Source organism: Pristiophorus japonicus, chromosome 6, assembly GCF_044704955.1.
Source record: "Pristiophorus japonicus isolate sPriJap1 chromosome 6, sPriJap1.hap1, whole genome shotgun sequence".
In the NCBI taxonomy this organism is placed as follows: domain Eukaryota; kingdom Metazoa; phylum Chordata; class Chondrichthyes; family Pristiophoridae; genus Pristiophorus; species Pristiophorus japonicus.
In genome coordinates this window covers 226,476,087-226,495,572 of record NC_091982.1, presented here as the reverse complement: position 1 = coordinate 226,495,572, position 19,486 = coordinate 226,476,087, and the positions used below count along the sequence as shown (strand labels likewise).

The following is a 19,486-nucleotide window of genomic DNA, read 5'->3' as shown; positions in this document are numbered from 1 at the left end:
CGCTTGCTTTGGGAGTCTTGTGTCTGGCATGCGGCCTGCCCAGCGGAGCTGATCAAGTGTGGTCAGTGCTTCGATGCTGGGGATGTTGGCCTGGTCAAGGATGCTAATGTTGGTGCATCTGTCCTCCCAGGGGATTTGTAGGATCTTGCGAAGACATCGTTGGTGGTATTTCTCCAACGACTTGAGGTGACTACTGTACATGGTCCATGTTTCTGAGCCATACAGGAGGGCAGGTATTACTACAGCCCTGTAGACCATGAGCTTGGTGGCAGATTTGAGGGTCTAGTCTTCAAACGCTCTTTTCCCCAGGCGGCCGAAGACTGCACTGGCGCACTGGAGGCGGTGTTGAATCTCGTCGTCAATGTCTGCTCTTGTTGATGAGAGGCTCCCGAGGTATGGGAAATGGTCCACGTTGTCCAGGGCTGCGCCTTTAAAAATAGCTAGAGAATAGAACCATTCAATGGTTTGATAGTGAATTAGATGAATTTTCCATATGTAAGCCTTTCAACTTTATATCTTCGTAAATGAAACCTTACTAGTAAATTGTTCTTTGGTACGAACAAGCAGAAGAAATACACAAAGACTGTTACAATCGTCGCCATCTACTGAAATAACCGACTGCCAAACCTTGAGTCGTCCAATTAAACTGATCTCAAGTAGCCGCAGCTAATGGGAGCATTACTGTTTCTACTGCATGTACCCCTGCCTCTCATGGTAAAGTACATCCTTTCATAAACATTGGTTATAAAAAGACCTTGAGCTCCACAGCTAGTACTTAGGTCAGTCCAGTCCTATAAATCTTATGTTGCTGGCTCATTGTTATGCTGTTGCTTGTTGGAATGCCATTGTGAATTAATTCAAGCAAGCCATGTATCACATTGACTCAGCTTCCCATAGTACTTCGTTACAGTAAAGCAGCCAGTGTGGACAATAGAGGCACCCATGGCAGGTACCGTTAGCTCAGCCTCAGCGCAGATAATATTATTAGAGCTGTGTGTCAGGTGTGTGCCTTTTGGTTACTGTTTCTTGCTCCACAGAGCATGAGATTACAGAACATATCCATGTACATTGGGAAAACACCACTACAGCATTTTGGAGAACAACAGCTTTTTCACAACATAGAGTTCCTTGTCAGCTATAACTGCGGTTCGGTCATGCACATATCCCACTGCTGAAGCTAGACTAAGGGGCAGATATATTATTCAGCGCCTCTGGTACTCCCTCATCCCAAGGAGAAAAGATGATTAGGCCTTGGCCTTTGAAGCCCTTGTAGCTGAGAATGAGCCCTTTTTTTTATGTGACTCAAAGCTAATGGGCCAGAATTTGTTGTAAAAATAATGGTGTGGCTAATGGCACTTGTTATTTATGTGTAAATGGCACAGCAACTTCAGGCGAGGGGAAGATGAGCAGTTAAATGTGAATATCCAAAAGTTTTGCTGTCTGAGTTGCGCTGCTCCACGCTTGGTTTTGCGATAACCGCATCTCGCCCTTGGCCTCCCCGCATTTTTAAGAACTTGCTGTATTTGCCCAGTAATTACCCATTAAACTTGCCACAGAAAGTAAAGTCGTGTCATTACAATCGTAAGTACTCTTGAAAGAAAGAAAGACTTGGATTTCTATAGTGCCTTTCATGACCAGCGGACGTCTCAAAGCGCTTTACCAGCCAATGAAGTACTTTTGGAGTGTAGTCACTGTTGTAATGTGGGAAATGCGGCAGCCAACTTGCACACAGCAAGCTCCCACAAACAGCGATGTGATAATGATCAGATAATGTTGTTTTTGTCATGTTAATTGACGGATAAATATTGGCCAGAACACTGGGGATAACTCCTCTGCTCTTCATTGAAATAGTGCCATGGGATCTTTTACATCCACCTGAGAGAGCAGGCCTTGGTTTAACGTCTCAGCCAAAGGACGACACCTGCGACAGTGTAGCACTCCCTCAGCACTGCACTGGAATGTCAGCCTAGATTTATGTGCCCAAGTCCCTGGAGTGGGACTTGAACCCACAACCTCCTGACTCAGAGATAAGAGTGCTGCCCACTGAGCCACAGCTGGCACTGTCGGTGTTAAGTGTTAATGACTGCCAATCAACCTCTCTGGCACCGAAAATTAACTATAACAAGTGTGGACTCTCATTCCTTCAGGTTTTTAATTTTTTGGAGAGCTTTTAAAAATGTCAATTTTTTAAAAACTTTTCTTCTGTTTTGTTTCTCTCTCTCTCTTAACCCAATCTTTCCTTCCCTCACTATTTCTCTTCCTGTACCTGATTTGACATTGAATTTACCACTCTAATTTACACTTCCTTCTCCGTCTTTCCTGCGTTTATTTCCCAACTCTTAAATCTCATTGGTTAAGGAGGTACTCTATGTACTCGGGTCTCAGATGCCCCATTTCCCTCGTTTTCAGCTCACACCTTCAGCAACTCTGTGGGCAAAAGCATTGTGCGCTGCAGGGTGCAGGGGCCAGTCTAACTATAATGGCAGATGTCGTTAGATGCCCTGCTCCAGCAAGATTCGGGCTATTATCTATTCCCTCCCCATCCCCCCCTACTACACTGACACAATACAGCCACTTACTTGTGGCCAGGGTCCATACATCTCAAGTCCAGTGTAAAGTTACACTCATGATTCCCAAAGAGCTTTGTAATCATAATATCTTGATTTCACAGTATCCCTCTTCAAATGCGTTTTCCTAATAACTGACATTGACGGCCTGGATATGAGCCCTGTCAAACTTCACCTACACGTGTGTTGTTTTGTGTGTTCACAGTTGCGCTGTTTGATAAATGTGACTTCATTGTAAACCAGTTCCTATCACGGCAGTGTAAAATATTAGATTCAAGCGGATCGATTTTAACCTGCTCTGATGGGTGCAAATGGTCCTGAGCAAGTTTGTTTTTAAGTTGGCATTCTCGCACAGAGGCTGATGTGAGAAATGGGACCATTTGGAGGGAGCCCTACCATGCATCTAGAATCATAGAATAGAATCATAGAACGTTTACAGCACGGAAGACCCTTCGGCCCATTGGGCCCATCCCACTCCCCCGCCCTTTCCCCGGAGCCCTACAAATGTTTTTCCTTTAGCTACTAAGCCAATTCCCGTTTGAAAGCTGCAATTGAGTCTGCCTCCATCACCCTCTCAAGCAGCGCATTCCAAATCCTAACCACTCCCTGTAAAAAAGTTTTTCCTCATGTTGCCTTTGGTTCTTTTGCCAATCACCTTAAATCTGTGTCCTCTGGTTCTCGACCCTTCCACCAATGGAAACAGTTTTTCTCTATCTACTCTGTCCAGACCCCTCATGATTTTGAACACCTCGATCAAATCTCCTCTCAACCTTCTCTGCTCCAAGGAGAATGACCCCAGCTTCTCCAGTCTATCCATGTAACTGAAGTCCCTCATCCCTGGAACCATTCTCGTAAATCTTTTCTGCACCCTCTCTAAGGCCTTCACATCCTTCCTAATGTGCAGTGCCTAGAATTGGACAATACTCCAGTTGGGGCCGAACCAGTGTTTTATAAAGGTTCATCATAACTTCCTTGCTTTTGTACTCTGTGCCTCTATTTATGAAGCCCAGGATCCCGTCAGCTTTTTTAACCGCTTTCTCAACCTGCCCTGCCCCCTTCAATGATTTGTGCACATATACCCCAGGTCTCTCTGTTCGTGCACCTCTATGCTGTGTCCAGGCTGGTAATGTTTGCTGTGGAGAGTGGGTGGAGAAAATAGAAAATATTTCCATTCTCTAGAACTCACGTCCTTCACCTTGATGGGCACAAAAACACACCCTCAAACAAATAAATGCATTGCGAAATATTTCTAATATAAAATATTGTAACATCAGAATCAGGACTCCTGAGCAACCTGTAAGTTGATATCCTAAAAATTAAATCTGAATATTGTGGTCATCACTGCAGGATACTCACCCATTGGGGGTCATTTTGACCTTGAGCGATAGTGACATCAATGGAAATGATAACGAGGAGAGCTGTGTAATGGATGACTGATCCAGTATCCCCTGTTTTACACTACGCAAAGTCTGAGCTTTTGTTCTGTGACATGTCATCACGGGAAGATGTCAATTAAAAACCAAGTTGCTGCCATCAGGAGCACTCCTCGAAGCTTGCTACACAACAGCATTAAAGGAGATCTCAGATCAGGACTCTTCTCTGCCTTGTTCAACAAAAAAAGAAGTATAGCATTGGAGAGATTTGAGAAAAGGGGAACTGGAGAACAATTCAAAATAACATATCCCATTCCGTCCTCCCTGAGAGAAAGTAGAGAGTTACGGTGACCAAGTAAGTAGATGAGGCCTATTTAAAAAGATAGACTTGCTGGGTCCAATGATGTATACCTGTTCCTAAAAAAATTCTCAAAATTGCTTTTATACTTGTTAGTTTTTCTGAGAAGTAACTAAAAGTTAAAATAAGCAAATGTGTGTGATTTTGTTTTCCAGCTCTTTGAATTCATGAATTTTATGGCTGAGAACTTCATCTTCTGCTACATGGGTGTTGCACTATTCACCTACCAGAACCACATATTCAATGCCCTCTTCATTTTTGGAGCATTTGTATCCTTTTACCAAACAACGTTTTGTTATGATCTTACAGTAACAGAGAAATGGTAACGAGGTGTGATATTTTTTAACGACTGCAGCAAAATAGGAACCCATAGGAATCAGCAGCTGCCATTTGTATAGCACTGCTAACAGGGAAAAATTCCCCACCACACTTCATGGAGGCATCAGGAAAATATGAACGGCAAGCTGAAGGAGATATTAGGAGGGGTGATCAAAAGGTTGATCAAAGAGGTGTATTTAAAGGAGAGACTTAAAAGAAGAGGGCGGAGGGGTTTAGGGAGGGAATGCCACAGCGTGTGGCCTATAGTGTTAGTGCTGGGACAGAGGCAAGGTGGATATACAAGAGACCGGAATCAGAGGAATGTAGCATAGAAACATGGAAAATAGGTGCAGGAGCAGGCCATTTGGCCCTTCGAGCCTGCACCACCATTCAATAAGATCATGGCTGATCATTCCCTCAGTATCCCTTTCTTGCTTTCTCTCCATACCCCTTGATCCCTTTAGCTGTAAGGGCCATGTCTAACTCCCTCTTGAATATATCCAATGAACTGGCATCAACAACTCTCTGCGGTAGGGACTTCCACAGGTTAACAACTCTCTGAGTGAAGAAGTTTCTCCTCATCTCAGTCCTAAATGGCCTACCCCTTATCCTAAGACTGTGTCCCCTGGTTCTGGACTTCCCCAATATCGGGAACATTCTACCCGCATCTGACCTGTCCCGTCCCGTCAGAATCTTATATGTTTCTATGAGATACCCTTTCATCCTTCTAAACTCCAATGTATAAAGGCCCAGTTGATCCAGTCTCTCCTCATATATCAGTCAAGCCATCCCGGGAATCAGTCTGGTGAACCTTCGCTGCACACCCTCAATAGCAAGAATGTCCTTCCTCAGATTAGGAGACCAAAACTGAACACAATATTCCAGGTGAGGCCTCACCAAGGCCCTGTACAACTGCAGTAAGACCTCCCTGCTCCCATACTCAAATCCCCTAGCTATGAAGGCCAACATGCCATTTGCCGCCTTCACTGCCTGCTGTACCTATATGCCAACTTTCAATGACTGATGAACCATGACACCCAGGTCTCGTTGCACCTCCCCTTTTCCTAATATGCCGCCATTCAGATAATATTCTGCCTTTGTGTTTTTGCCTCCAAAATGGATAACCTCACATTTATCCACATTATACTGCATCTGCCATGGATTTGCCCACTCACCTAAACTGTCCAAGTCAACCTGCAGCTTCTTAGCGTCCCCCTCACAGTTCACACAGCCACTCAGTTTATTGTCATCTGCAAACTTGGAGATATTACACTCAATTCTTTCATCTAAATCATTGATGTATATTGTAAAGAGCTGGGGTCCCAGCACTGAGCCCTGCGGCACTCCACTAGTCACTGCCTGCCATTCTGAAAAGGACCCGTTTATCCCGACTCTCTGCTTCCTGTCTGCCAACCAGTTCTCTATCCATGTCAGTAAATTACCCCCAATACCATGTGCTTTGATTTTGCACACCAATCTCTTGTGTGGGACCTTGTCAAAAGCCTTTTGAAAGTCCAAATACACCACATCCACTGGTTTTCCCTTGTCCACTCCACTAGTTACCTCCTCAAAAAATTCCAGAAGATTTGTAAAGCATGATTTCCCCTTCATCAAGCCATGGTGACTTGGACTGATCCTGTCACTGCTTTCCAAATGCGCTGCTATTTCATCCTTAATAATTGATTCCAACATTCCCCCACTACTGCTATCAGGCTAACTGGTCTATAATTACCCGCTTTCTCTCTCCCTCCCTTTTTAAAAAGTGGTGTTACATTAGCTACCCTCCAGTCCATAGGAACTGATCCAGAGTCGATAGACTGTTGGAAAATGATCACCAATGCAGCCATTATTTCTAAGGCCACTTTCTTAAGTATTCTCGGATGCAGACTATCAGGCCCCGGAGATTTATTGGCCTTCAATCCTCATCAATCTCTCTCACACAATTTCCCGCCTAATAAGGCTATCCTTCAGTTCCTCCTTTTCACTAGCCCCTCGGTCCCCTAGTACTTCCGGAAGGTTATTTGTGTCTTCCTTCATGAAGACAGAACCAAGGTATTTGTTGAATTGGTCTGCCATTTCTTTGTTCCCCATTATAAATTCACCTGAATCCGACTGCAAGGGACCTACGTTTGTCTTCACTAATCTTTTTCTCTTCACATATCTATAGAAGCTTTTGCAGTCAGAAGCATTCTGCAGGTGGGTAGGGGGTTTGGAGTTAGGGTTGGAGGAGGTTACAGAGATGGGAGTGGTGAGGCAATGAAGGGGTTTAAATACAAGGATGAGAATTTTAAATGGGCGGCATTGGGGGAACCGGAAGCCAATGTAGGTCGGTGAGTTGTGGATGAGCAGTGTAGAATATGAGCAGCAGAATTTTGGATGAGCTTAGGTTTTTGGAGGGTGGAGGATGGAGGATGAGAGTCCAACCTGGAGAGCATTTGGTGATAAAGACCTGGATGAAGGTTTCAGCAGCACATGGACTGAACCAAGGAGCGATGCCGGCAAAGTTAGAGGTGGAAATAGGCGGTCCTTGTAACAAAGAATATATGGGGTCAAATACTTAGCTCCGGTTTGAATAGGACAACAAATTGCAAGCAGTCTGGCTCAGCCTGAGACTGTGACTGGGGAGGGAGATAAAATTGGAGTCCAGGTTACGGAGCTTGTGGTGGGAACCGAAGATGATGACGTTGGCCTTACCAATGTTTAGCTGGAGGAAATTGCTGCTCATCCAAAATGGAATATTTCCACAGGCAGTAAAGATGTCCATGCACTCCTTACACTTTTTGTTGGAGGTGCGGGTGAAGGGGCAGGAGAGAGGGACTTGAGGAAATCGTTGATAGTGAAAAAAATAAGCCAGGAGTTATCTTTGCTCTTCCAAGATAATCCTAGACTGGTGGGTGGTTTTTACAGAGGAGGACAGTACTTAAGCTGGTCCAACCAGACTTGTTGATCGATGGGTAAACCAGTTGTGTACCAGATATGTTCAATCTGCACCCCTTGGACTTGAGGGAGCGAAGATGAGGGCCATGCTAGGGGGAAATGACTGGGGCCATGCCAGAGGGAATGACTGGGGCCATGCCACGGGGAAATGACTGGGGCCATGCCACGGGGAATGACTGGGGCCATGCCACGGGGAATGACTGGGGCTGTGCCAGGGCAAATGACTGGAATCATGCCATGGGGAAATGACTGGGGCCATGCCACGGGGAAATGACTGGGGCCATGCCATGGGGAATGACTGGAGGCAAGGATTCTCGCAGCTGAGCCAGAATGGCATGAACTCCATATTCCCTATAACTGCCATTGCCTTGCATTGACTGCGAGATGCTTGTTTATGTGCATTCAGATGGTCTTTTTAAATGTGATACCTTTTGTCTATTTTTGCTTTTGCTTTATAACTGGGACAGGAGGACTGGAGAATAACTATTTTTGGAACACAAGCATGTTAAATAATTATTGATTATTTTCTATGGGGAGGTAGGTGGGGGAATGTCTGTACTGCAAAAATACTAGCTCACAATGTGAATTGGGCATGTTCTCACTAGAAAGTAGAAGGTTGAGAGGTGATATGATTGCTGTTTCTAGGATTCTAAGGAACTAGCAAATATAGACCATGACAAGCTATTTCACCTTGTTCAGAACAGTAGAAACACAGAGACTGCACTTGAAGGGGCTAAATTCAAACAAATCTCTGGAAGCAATGGTCCCGATATTTATGGGGATGTGGTGAGGGGGATGGGACTTGTAACAGCCCAACTCAGAAGTACATGTTCCTTGGAGCTTATGATGAATTTGTGGGTCAGAGGGGGCATCTTGCTTGGGGGGCCGTGGATAGATTGGGGGGAGCAGAGAGATGGGGGTGGGGAGGCATGGGTCTGATTGCATTGAGTGGGGCAGAGGTTAGCTTCTGGGGTTCGGTGGGCGCCATGCCTGCTCCTCCTGGTCTACAAGCAGTGCTGGAAAAGCACTTCTCTGTTGCACCCGGCTGTTCTTGCCTCCCTTCAGCTGCCAGGTTTCCCGAGCCCTGGGAAATCCGGACTGCAGGCGTTACATCTAAAACAGAACTAAAATTTGAGGCACGCAGCCTCATTGAAATATTTAAATGATGAACCCGTCTCTGGAGAGCAGGTTAATCACCCACCCCCAGCACACCTCCATTAAAATTGGATTAGAGGCAAGTTTGGGCTCCCCCCTCCACCCCTCTCCCGCTCATCCTTGGCGGGGGCGGGGGGGTGGTTAAAATTCCCCCCAATATTTCAGTGAGCGAGTGGTCAACCTATGGAATAGGCTGCCTAGGGATACAGTGACCAAAGTTGGTATTGAATCTTTCAAATGCAAAGAGAGATTTTTTTAGAAATTAACATTTGGGGATACAGAATATGAGTAATTTAAGGCATGACATGTAGTAAGTGTAGTGTGCTTGGAAGGAACAATTGCCTTTAGATTTATGGGGCCCAAAGCTTTCCACCACTGGGATTTTCCTCTGTTGTACACTCATTGATAGAGAATGATTGCCAGGATTAGTCAACAACTCCATTATCATTGTATCATGCGACTGCAAGGATAGTAGAATGCAAACCAGATGGACCCTGATCTTTTTTTGTTTAGTGATTCCTAGGTTCCCACATTGCAGGAATGTATTCCAGTTCTTAAGCAAGAGCAGCCTTTGTAAATTACAAAGGTGTTTCTGCTTAAGAATCGGAACTCCGTTTTAACCAATTTTAATTGTGTGAGATCTTATAAATAATCATGGGGTTGGGGGTAATATATTAGCATGGATAGAGGATTGGCTAACTAACAGAAAACAGAGAGTCGGGATAAATGGGTCATTTTCCAGTTGGTAACCAGTAACTAGTGGGGTGCCGCAGGAATTGGTGCTGGGGCCTCAACTATTTACAATCTATATTAATGATGAGTGTAATGTAGCCAAGTTTGCTGATGATACAAAGATGGGTGGGAAAGCAATTTGTGAGGAGGACACAAAAAATCTGCAAAGGAATATTGACAGGGACTGCCTATGATGATGAGACAGGCTAAGTGAGTGGGCAAAAATTTGGCAGATGGATTATACTGTGGGAAAATGTGAGGTTATCCACTTTGGCAGAAAAAATAGAAAAGCAAATTATAATTTAAATGGAGCAAAATTGCAAAGTGCTGCAGTACATAGGGACCTGGGGGTCCTTGTGCATGAAACACAAAAAATTAATATGCAGGTACAGCAAGTAATCAGGAAGGCAAGTGGAATGTTGGCCTTTATTGCAAAGGGGATAGAGTATAAAAGCAGAGAAGTCCTGCTGCAACTGGTACAGGGTATTGATGAGGCCACACCTGGAGTACTGCATACAGTTTTGGTCTCCATATTTAAGGAATTATATACTTACATTGGAGGCTGTTCAGAGAAGGTTCACTCGGTTGATTCCGGAGATGAGGGGACTTATGAAGATAGGTTGAGTTGGTTGTGCCTATACGCATTGGAGTTCAAAAGAATGAGAGGTGATCTTATTGAAACATATAAGACAATGAGAGAGCTCGACAAGGTGAATGCAGAGAGGATATTTCCACTCATAGGGGAAACTAAAACTAGAGGACATAATCTCAGAGGGGCTACCCATTTAAAACTGGGATGAAGCGGAATTTCTTCCCTCAGAGGATTGTAAATCTGTGGAATTCTCTGCCCCAGAGAGCTGTGGAGGCTGGAACATTGAATATATTTAAAGCGGAGATAGACAGATTTTTGAGCGATAAGGGAATAAATAGGGGAGCGGGCTGGGAAGTGGAGCCGAGTCCATGATCAGATCAGCCATGATCTTATTAAATGACAGAGCAGGCTCGAGGGGCCAAATGGCCGACTCCTGCTCCTATATAAGTAGGAGTCTCAGTATGGTGTTATTTATGGAATAAGCTTTTAAAATAGGAAATCCGCTCAGCTGGCATGAAATAAACCTGAGATTGACTTTACTAAGCGTAATTATTCTATGTTCTTTTCATCCTTTTTAAACATGAATCACTTGCACCTGGGTTGTGACCAGGGTGAATAAGTTAATCATCCTTTTCAGGATGAGCCAGTATTGGGGGAATGAAAGACTTAGCTTGCAATCAAACTCCTATCAGCAGACAGTTATTTTCAGCATCCAGCAATCCCTGTGTGGCTAGCTCCTGTTCAATATGAATTTACTGCTTGGTCATAAATACATAACTACAAAGGCTCACTTGCACATCCATCTTCACAGGTATAAAAAAACTGTGAGAAGGGTGCCTTTCGCTTTCAGATATAAATGCTGTGCAAGATTTTTAAAAACATTTTGACCGTTAAGCTCAAACATTTGCAACACGTTTTAGAACCAGATTGATCTGAGTTGCGAAGCAGGGAATTTGCACCAAGCTGCATTAGATAAGTTCCTGGAAATGTTAATTTTTTTTTCAAACTAATTGAAACCATGGAATTAAGTTTACAAGTTTTCTCATCGAGAGTATCCCTCCATTATTAGTGCAGTGATTCATCAAAGGGAATTTTCTCAGAACATCATCTGTCATTTCTGTCAGTACAATCGGCCCATTTTTCAAACAGATTGTGAGCATCAGTTTAGCTCAAACTGATCACATGTAACAAAACTCAGCACTGAATAGGATCAAATGGAGAGGGAAAAAACCTTGTATGGCGCCTAACTGGACTGATGACACGAACGGCTGTGATGAGATGGAGAGGGCCTCGGGGGACATCTTCTTGGCTTATGTTTCATAGAAATATAGAAAATAGATGCAGGAGCAGGCCATTCAGCCCTTCAAGCCTGCACCACCATACAATATGATCATGGCTGATCATGCAACCTCAGTACCCCTTTCCTGCTTTCTCTCCATACCTCCTGATCCCTTTAGCCGTAACGGCCACATCTAACTCCCTTTTAAATATGTCCAACGAACTGGACTCAACAACTTTCTGTGGCAGAGAATTCCACAGGTTCATAACTCTCTGGGTGAAATATTTTCTCCTCATCTCGGTCCTATATGGCTTACCCCTTATCTTTAGACTGTGACCCCTGGTTCTGCACTTCCCCAACATCGGGAACATTCTACTTGCATCTAACCTGTCCAATCCCATCAGAATTTTATAAGTTTCTATGAGATCACCTCTCATTCTTCTAGTTTCCAGTGAGTATAAGCCTAGCCTATCCAGTCTTTCTTCATATGTCAGTCCTGCCATCCTGGGAATCATTCTGGTTAACCTTTGCTGCACACCCTCAATAGCAAGCATGTTCTTCCTCAGATTAGGAGACCAAACTGCACAAAATACTCAAGGTGTGGTCTCACCAAGACCCTGTACAACTGCAGTAAGACCTCCCTATTCCTATACTCAAATCCTCTCGATATTAAGGCCAGCAGCTATTTGCTTTCTTTACTGCCTGCTCTACCTGCATGGCTACCTTCAATAACTGATGTACCATGACACCAAGGTCTCTTTGCACCTCCCCTTTTACTAATCTGTCACCATTCAGATAATAATCGGCCTTCCTGTTTTTGCCACCAAAGTGGATAACCTCACATTTATCCACATTATACTGCCTGCCATGCATTTGCCCATTCACCTAACCTGTCCAAGTCCCCCCGCAGCCTATTAGTAACCTCCTCGCAGCTCGCACTACCACCCAGCTTATATTACCTTTAATTCCTTCATCTAAATCATTAATGTATATTGTAAATAGCTGGGGTCCCAGCACTGAGCCCTGTGCCACCCCACGAGTCACTGTCTGCTATTCTGAAAAAGGCCCGTTTATTCCCACTCTGTGCTTCCTGTCTGCCAACCAGTTCTCTATCCACGTCAGTACATTACCCCCAATACCATGTGCCTCAGTTTTGCACACTAATCTCTTGTGTGGGACCTTGTCAAAACTTAGAAAACATAGAAAATAGGTGCAGGAGTAGACCATTTGGCTCTTTGAGCCTGCACCACCATTCGAAAAGATCATTCCCTCAGTACCCCTTTCCTGCTTTCTCTCCATACCCCTTGATCCCCTTAGCCATAAGGGCCACATCTAACTCCTTCTTGAATATATGCAATGAACTGGCATCAACAACTCTCTGCAGTAGGGAATTCCATGGTTAACAACTCTCTGAGTGAAGAAGTTTCTCCTCATCTCAGTCCTAAATGGCCTACCCCTTATCCTAAGACTGTGTCCCCTGGTTCTGGACTTCCCCAACATCGGAAACAATCTACCCGCATCTAACCTGTCCCGTCCCTAATCTGAGAAAGGACATTGTTGCTATTGAGGGAGTGCAATGAAGATTCACCAGACTGATTCCCGGGATGGCTGGACTGACATATGAGGAGAGACTGGATCGACAGGGCCTTTATTCACTGGAGTTTAGAAGGATGAGAGGGGATCTCATAGAAACTGTCATGTATGTAACCACAATGTAACACCACTGTATTACTGTATACACTCAACCTAGATGCACACCTTGACCACAAGGGGTGAACTTGTGGGAGACACTCCTTACCTGATCACACAGGTAAAAAAAGGGAGGTCCCACGCAGGGTCATCGTCTTTGGAGTCCTGTGAATAAAGAGCTAAGGTCACAGAGTGACCTTGTCCCCAGAATGTGCCTCATGTGGTTTCATACTGTAGAGTAAGGACTTTACATTGGCGACGAGAAACGGGAATTAACGACCCATGAGAATGGCCACCGGTAGCTCAGAGGAACGGTACTGTGTTGGGGAAGACTGGGACGATTTTGTTGAGAGGCTTCAGCAAAGCAGCAAAGAATGGCCGGGGGAAGCAGCAGCCGACAAGCGAAAGGCTCATCTTTTGACTAGCTGCGGACCAAAGACTTACGTGTTCATGAAGGACTTACTAGCACCCGAAAAGCTGGCGGACAAAACCTTTGAAGAACTTAGCAAATTGATCAGGGAGCACCTCAAACCGGTGAATAGCATACATATGGCCCGACACAGATTCTACACCCACCGACGTCGTGAAGGGCAGAGCATACCGGACTTCGTACCGGACCTCCGGCGTTTGGCCAGCCTCTAAGTTCACAGACGCCTGCAGGGGGGAGATGCTAAGGGACTTCTTTATCGAGGGCATCGGTCATGCGGGAATTTTCCATAAATTGAGACCAAGGATTTGACTTTGGAAGCGGCGGCGTTGATAGCTCAAACTTTCATGGCGGGGGAGGAAGAGACAAAAATAATATACGCAATTCTGCCTCTAATGCGGCGATGGATCAGGGAGTCAACATCATCAATGCGACTCAGAGCCCCGCAGGCAGGCAGGGGCAGTCCGACACTCCCCAAGCAGCAATAGACCCCAGACTATGCCTGGCCATAGCCCCTTTGTTCCCAAAAATGCAAACATTAACTCATGCTGGAGGTGTGAGGGAAAACACTCAGCTAGGTCTTGCAGATTTCAACAGTTTGTCTGCAGGAACTGCAATCTCAGTGGCCACTTAGCTCGAATGTGCAGGAAGCCTGCAACTAGACTAATATATGAGGCGGATTGACCAGAAGAGGGGTTCTTTGAGGCAGGATGACTTTTGGGGCAAATCGATGGACGCCGAGGTTCAGCGGGTTCATGTGGCGAATATTCACAGTTCATACACCAAAACGCCACCAATGATGATCAGGGTTTTATTAAGCGGTATCCCGGTATGCATGGAGCTGGACACTAGGGCCAGCCAGTCACTCATGGGCGTTCAGCAATTTGAGAAGCTATGGCCACTTAAAGCCAGTAGACCCAAATTAGCACGTATTGAGACACAATTACGGACTTACACGAAATAAATCATTCCGGTGCTAGGCAGTGCAATGTTGGCTGTCACACACAATGGGTTAGTGAATCGGCTGCCGCTCTGGATTGTCCCGGGCAATGGTCCTGCACTGTTGAGGAGGAGCTGGTTGGCCGAGATGAACTGGAAATGGGGGGATGTTCACGCAATGTCATCTGTGGAGCGAAGTTCGTGCTCACAAGTCCTACAACAATTCGATTCACTATTCCAACTTGGCGTCGGGACTTTCAAAGGCACTAAAGTAGTGATACACATCACCCCGGACGCCAGGCCAGTGTACCACAAAGCCAGAGCGGTGCCGTATGTGATGCGGAAAAGATCGAGAGCGAATTGGACTGGCTGTTGAGAGAGGGCATCATCTCGCCTGTTGAATTCAGCGACTGGGCAAGCCCCATCGTTCCCGTCCTAAAAGCGGATGACTCTGTCAGGATCTGTGGCAACTACAAGGCCACCATCAATCGGGTGTCCCTACAAGATCAATACCCGTTCCCGAGAGCGGAGGACCTCTTCGCCACGCTGGCAGGCGCCAAGTTGGACCTCACTTCAGCCTATATGACCCAGGAACTGGCCGACGAATTTAAACTACTGACCACCATCACCACGCACAAGGGACTGTTCGTTTATAACAGGTGCCCATTTGGCATTCGATCAGCGGCTGCGATTTTTCAAAGAAACATGGAAAGCCTGCTTAAATCCATTCTGGGAATGATTGTTTTCCAGGACGACGTCCTAATCACGGGTCGAGACACCGAGGAACACATCCACAACCTGGAGGAGGTGCTATGCCGACTGAACCGGATAGGCCTGCGACTCAAGAAGTCTAAATGTGTGTTCTTCGTTCCTGAGGTTGAGTTTCTGGGCAGGAGGGTTGCTGCAGATGGGATTCGGCCCACCAAATCCAAAACAGAGGCGATTCGACGAGCACCCAAGCCCTGCAACACATCGGAGTTGCGTTCATTCCTGGGACTGTTGAACTATTTCGGGAACTTTCTGCCGAACTTGAGCACGTTGTTGGAGTCGCTACACATGCTCCTGCGTAAGGGTTGCGATTGATTTTGGGGGGACTGTCAGGAACAGGCGTTTGATCGGGCGCGAAACCTACTTTGTTGACCCTGTACGACCCCTGTAAAAAATTGGCTCTGACATGTGATGCATCGTCCTCTGGGGTTGGGCGCGTGTTGCAGCAGGGCTATGCTGAAGGTCAACTACAACCTGTGGCTTATGCCTCCAGGTCGCGCGCTCAAGCAGAACGGGGATATGGGATAGTCGAGAAGGAAGCGCTTGCATGTGTCTATGGTGTAAAAAAAAAAATGCATCAGTACCTTTTTGGTAGGAAGTTTGAATTAGAGACGGACCTCAAGCCATTAACATCCCGGTTGTCAGACAGCGAGGCTATCAATGGCAACAAATCAGCTCGCATACAGCGATGGGCTCTCACGTTGGCTGCTTATGACTACTCCATCCGGCACCAGCCCGGCACTGAAATTTGCGCTGACGCGCTCAGCAGGCTTCCACTGGCCACCACTGAGAGGCAGCGGAGCAAAGCGCCGAAATGGTCATGGCTGTCAATGCCTTTGACAGATCAAAATCTGGACAAACAGAGATCCCCTCCTATCCCTGATTAAGAAATGTGTCCTGACTGGGAATTGGGCGCCCGCACATGGAGCATGCCCTGAGGAGGTCAGACCATTCCACAGACGGATGGATGAGCTCTCCTTCCAAGCCGACTGCCTACTATGGGGCAGCTGGGTAGTTATGCCCCAGAAGGGCAGGGAGGCATTCATCAGGGGACTCCACAGCGAGCATCCAGACATTGTGCTGATGAAGGCCATTGCCCGGTCACACACTTGGTGGCCTGGAATTGATTCAGACCTGGAACACTGTGTTCGCTGGTGCACGACATGTGCCCAGCTGGGTAATGCCCCCAGGGAGGCCCCACTCAGCCCATAGTCCTGGCCCACCAGGCCATGGTCACGCATTCATGTTGACTATGTGGGCCCATTCATGAGAAAGATGTGGTAGATGTGTACTTGAAATGGATCGAGTGCATCATTCTGAATTCATGCATAGAAATAAATGATCCTGTATTCGTCCTCAATCATGCCATGGGGCTCAAATGGCTTGAGGGTACTGTAATTGACAAAGAGGGGAATAGGGTCATCGTGGTAAAACTCAACAATGGTCAAGCATCTGGACCAAGTAAAAAAAAAAGGTTCAGCGTCGACATGGAGGAACCTGAAGAAGACCATGAGATGGAGCTCACAACACCGCCAGCGAACGTGCAACAAGAGCAATCAGAAGAATGCACAGTCCCTGCGGTCAGCCCGGAATCACCACAGGTGACAGACACTCACGTCAGTGTCCAACAACCAGAGCCCCAACTGCGGCGCTCCACGAGGGAGTGTAGACCACCTGAAAGAAGACTAAACCTATGATCCCAATAAGACTTGGAGGGGGGGGAGGGGGGGAGGTGACGTCATGTATGTAACCACAATGTAACACCACTGTATTACTGTATACACTCAACCTAGATGCACACCTTGACCACAAGGGGTGAACTTGTGAGAGACACTCCTTACCTGATCACATAGGTATAAAAAGGGAGGTCCCACGCAGGGTCATCGTCTTTGGAGTCCTGTGAATAAAGAGCTAAGGTCACAGAGTGACCTTGTCCCCAGAATGTGCCTTGTGTGGTTTCATACTGTAAAGTAAGGACTTTACAGAAACATATAAAATTCTGACGGAACTGGACAGGTTAGATGCAGGAAGAATGTTGCCGATGTTGGGGAAGTGCAGAACGAAGGGGACACAATCTAAGGATAAGGGGTAAGCCATTTAGGACTGAGATGAGGAGAAACCTCTTCACTCAGAGTTGTTAACCTGTGGAATTCCCTACCGCAGAGAGTTGTTGATGCCAGTTCATTGGATATATTCAAGAGGGAGTTAGATGTGGCCCTTCATCATAGGCAGTCCCTCGAATCGAGGATAACTTGCTACCACGTCAAAAAGTTCACAGGTGTTTCAATGATGGACCTAAAATTCCAGGTCCCGAACTAAATCTTGAAGGGTGGAAGATGCCTCTGCGTGGATTTTTTTGACGTGTGGTGGCTGTTGCACACCAGCCACCATATGGCCCTTACGGCTAAAGGGATCAAGGGTATGGAGAGAATGCAGGGTGGGGTACTGAGGTGAATGATCAGCCATGATCTTATTGAATGGTGGTGCAGGCTCGAAGGGCCGAATGGCCTACTCCTGCACCTATTTTTTATGTTTCTATGTTACACAAGCCCCAGTCTAGGATGGCCTGCTCTCTAGTTGGTTCCTCGACATATTGGTCGCAAAAACCATCCCTTATACCCACCAAGAAATCCTCCTCCACAGTATTCCTACAAGTTTGGTTAGCCCAATTAATATGCAGATTAAAGTCACCCATGATAACTGCTGTACAATTATTGCACATGTCCCTAATTTCCTGTTTGATGCCATCTCCAACCTCGCTACTACTGCTTGGTGGTCTGTACACAACTCCCACTAACGTTTTTTGCCCTTTGGTGTTTCGCAGCTCTACCCATACAGATTCCACATCATCATCGCTAATGTCCTTCCTTGCTATTGCGTTAATCTCCTCTTTAACCAGTAACGCTGGTATTGAATATTGAATACCCCTGGATGTTGAGTTCCCAGCCTTGGTCACCCTGGAGCCATGTCTCCATAATCCCAATTACATCATATCCGTTAACAGCTATCTGCGCAGTCAGTTCATCCACCTTATTACAAATGCTCCTCGCATTGAGACTCAGAGCCTTCAGGCTATTTGTCCTTTTTGAATTATGTTGTAATGTGGCCCTTTTTGATTTTTGCCCTTGATTTCTCTGTCCTCCACTCTTTCCTCAAATGGAAGACAACATGGGTGTTTGTTTAACAGAACTGTAATTGTGGTGATTCGTAGAATACTTTATATTAATAATAAATTACCTATATCTAACCTAAAGCCGAGTGCAGTCACATCTAGTGTACAAGAGACACCTTGCTGAATATTTTAAGTCCTCTTTTATTCAGACTTGTACACCAGTGAAATTAATGAGTGCATAATATGCTTTGAAGCCACTTAAGTGGGGCATTTTGTTTTATAGAGCTTATCCACTGGGAACTAATTCCCTTAATACAATCCTCTCGACCTAACTATTGGATGACCAAACCTAGTCTATCTGATTAGGTGGGACAACAGCCATTAGAATCTAGATAAAATATTGTACTTATTTTAAGCTCTATTTGCATTCTGGTCGAGAAATTTCAGATTAAATTCTCAGCATGTCTTATATGTCACTGCTCCAGTTTCCATGACTAAACCTGTTGGTACAACAGCTGTACCTGACAGCTAACTAAAATTCCAGTAGGCTTTGAATATTGCTAAGTCAAAGAGGTGTGCAAACAGAACCGTCTGGTGTGATCTCTCTTTGGCAGGGCAGTCAATTAATTGGACATAGTGCTCTGATCAAATGGCTTATACTGTATTTCCTATTCCTCAAATTTATTCTTGGTACTTCCTATTATTAGTCTTCACAGATTCGCAAATTTCCAGATTCCCATAACTTCCATTCCTTATACTTCTTCCAGAATACTTCCTCTTTTAGCATCTTAATCTTTAAAATGTCCTGAAGGGTGTGCTTACATTTCAATATTCTTGCCTCACTAACAATAACTTGCCTTTAAATGGAGCCTTTAACGCTGTAAAGTCCAAAGAAGTCTCTTGGTACAATGAAATGTGTAATGGATGCTGACACCACACCAGGTAACCCAAAAGGGCATAGTGTGATGAAAATATTTATCAGCTGATATATTTGCTACTTTCCTTAAGAGTATGCATCAACAGGTTGCCATCTTTGTGGCTCGAGCTTGTAATATATATCCTCTATCCTTCCTGCTCAACTTGCGCCGTAAAAGAAAAATCCCATGGAACTTCCAGCACATGATGATGTTTGCCGGTAAGTCAATTCTACCTGGTTGGTGATGCCTTGCTCTGAACATTACAGCCCATATTTTGTCTGGTAATGCCTCTGGGGAGTGCCTTGGGATTTTTTTCTATGTTC

General features: G+C 45.5%; 1 protein-coding gene across 1 annotated transcript in view; it reads left to right on the top strand.

Annotated features, from left to right (window-relative positions):
• The window catches only part of LOC139265983 (sodium/hydrogen exchanger 9-like), a 571,812-nt gene that overhangs the window by 301,073 nt on the left and 251,253 nt on the right, over positions 1 to 19,486 (top strand). Inside the window, exons 10-11 of the mRNA XM_070883664.1 lie at positions 4,454 to 4,567; positions 19,270 to 19,381. Of these exons, the coding sequence (XP_070739765.1) occupies positions 4,454 to 4,567; positions 19,270 to 19,381 (226 nt within the window). The remainder of the gene's footprint in view (positions 1 to 4,453; positions 4,568 to 19,269; positions 19,382 to 19,486) is intronic.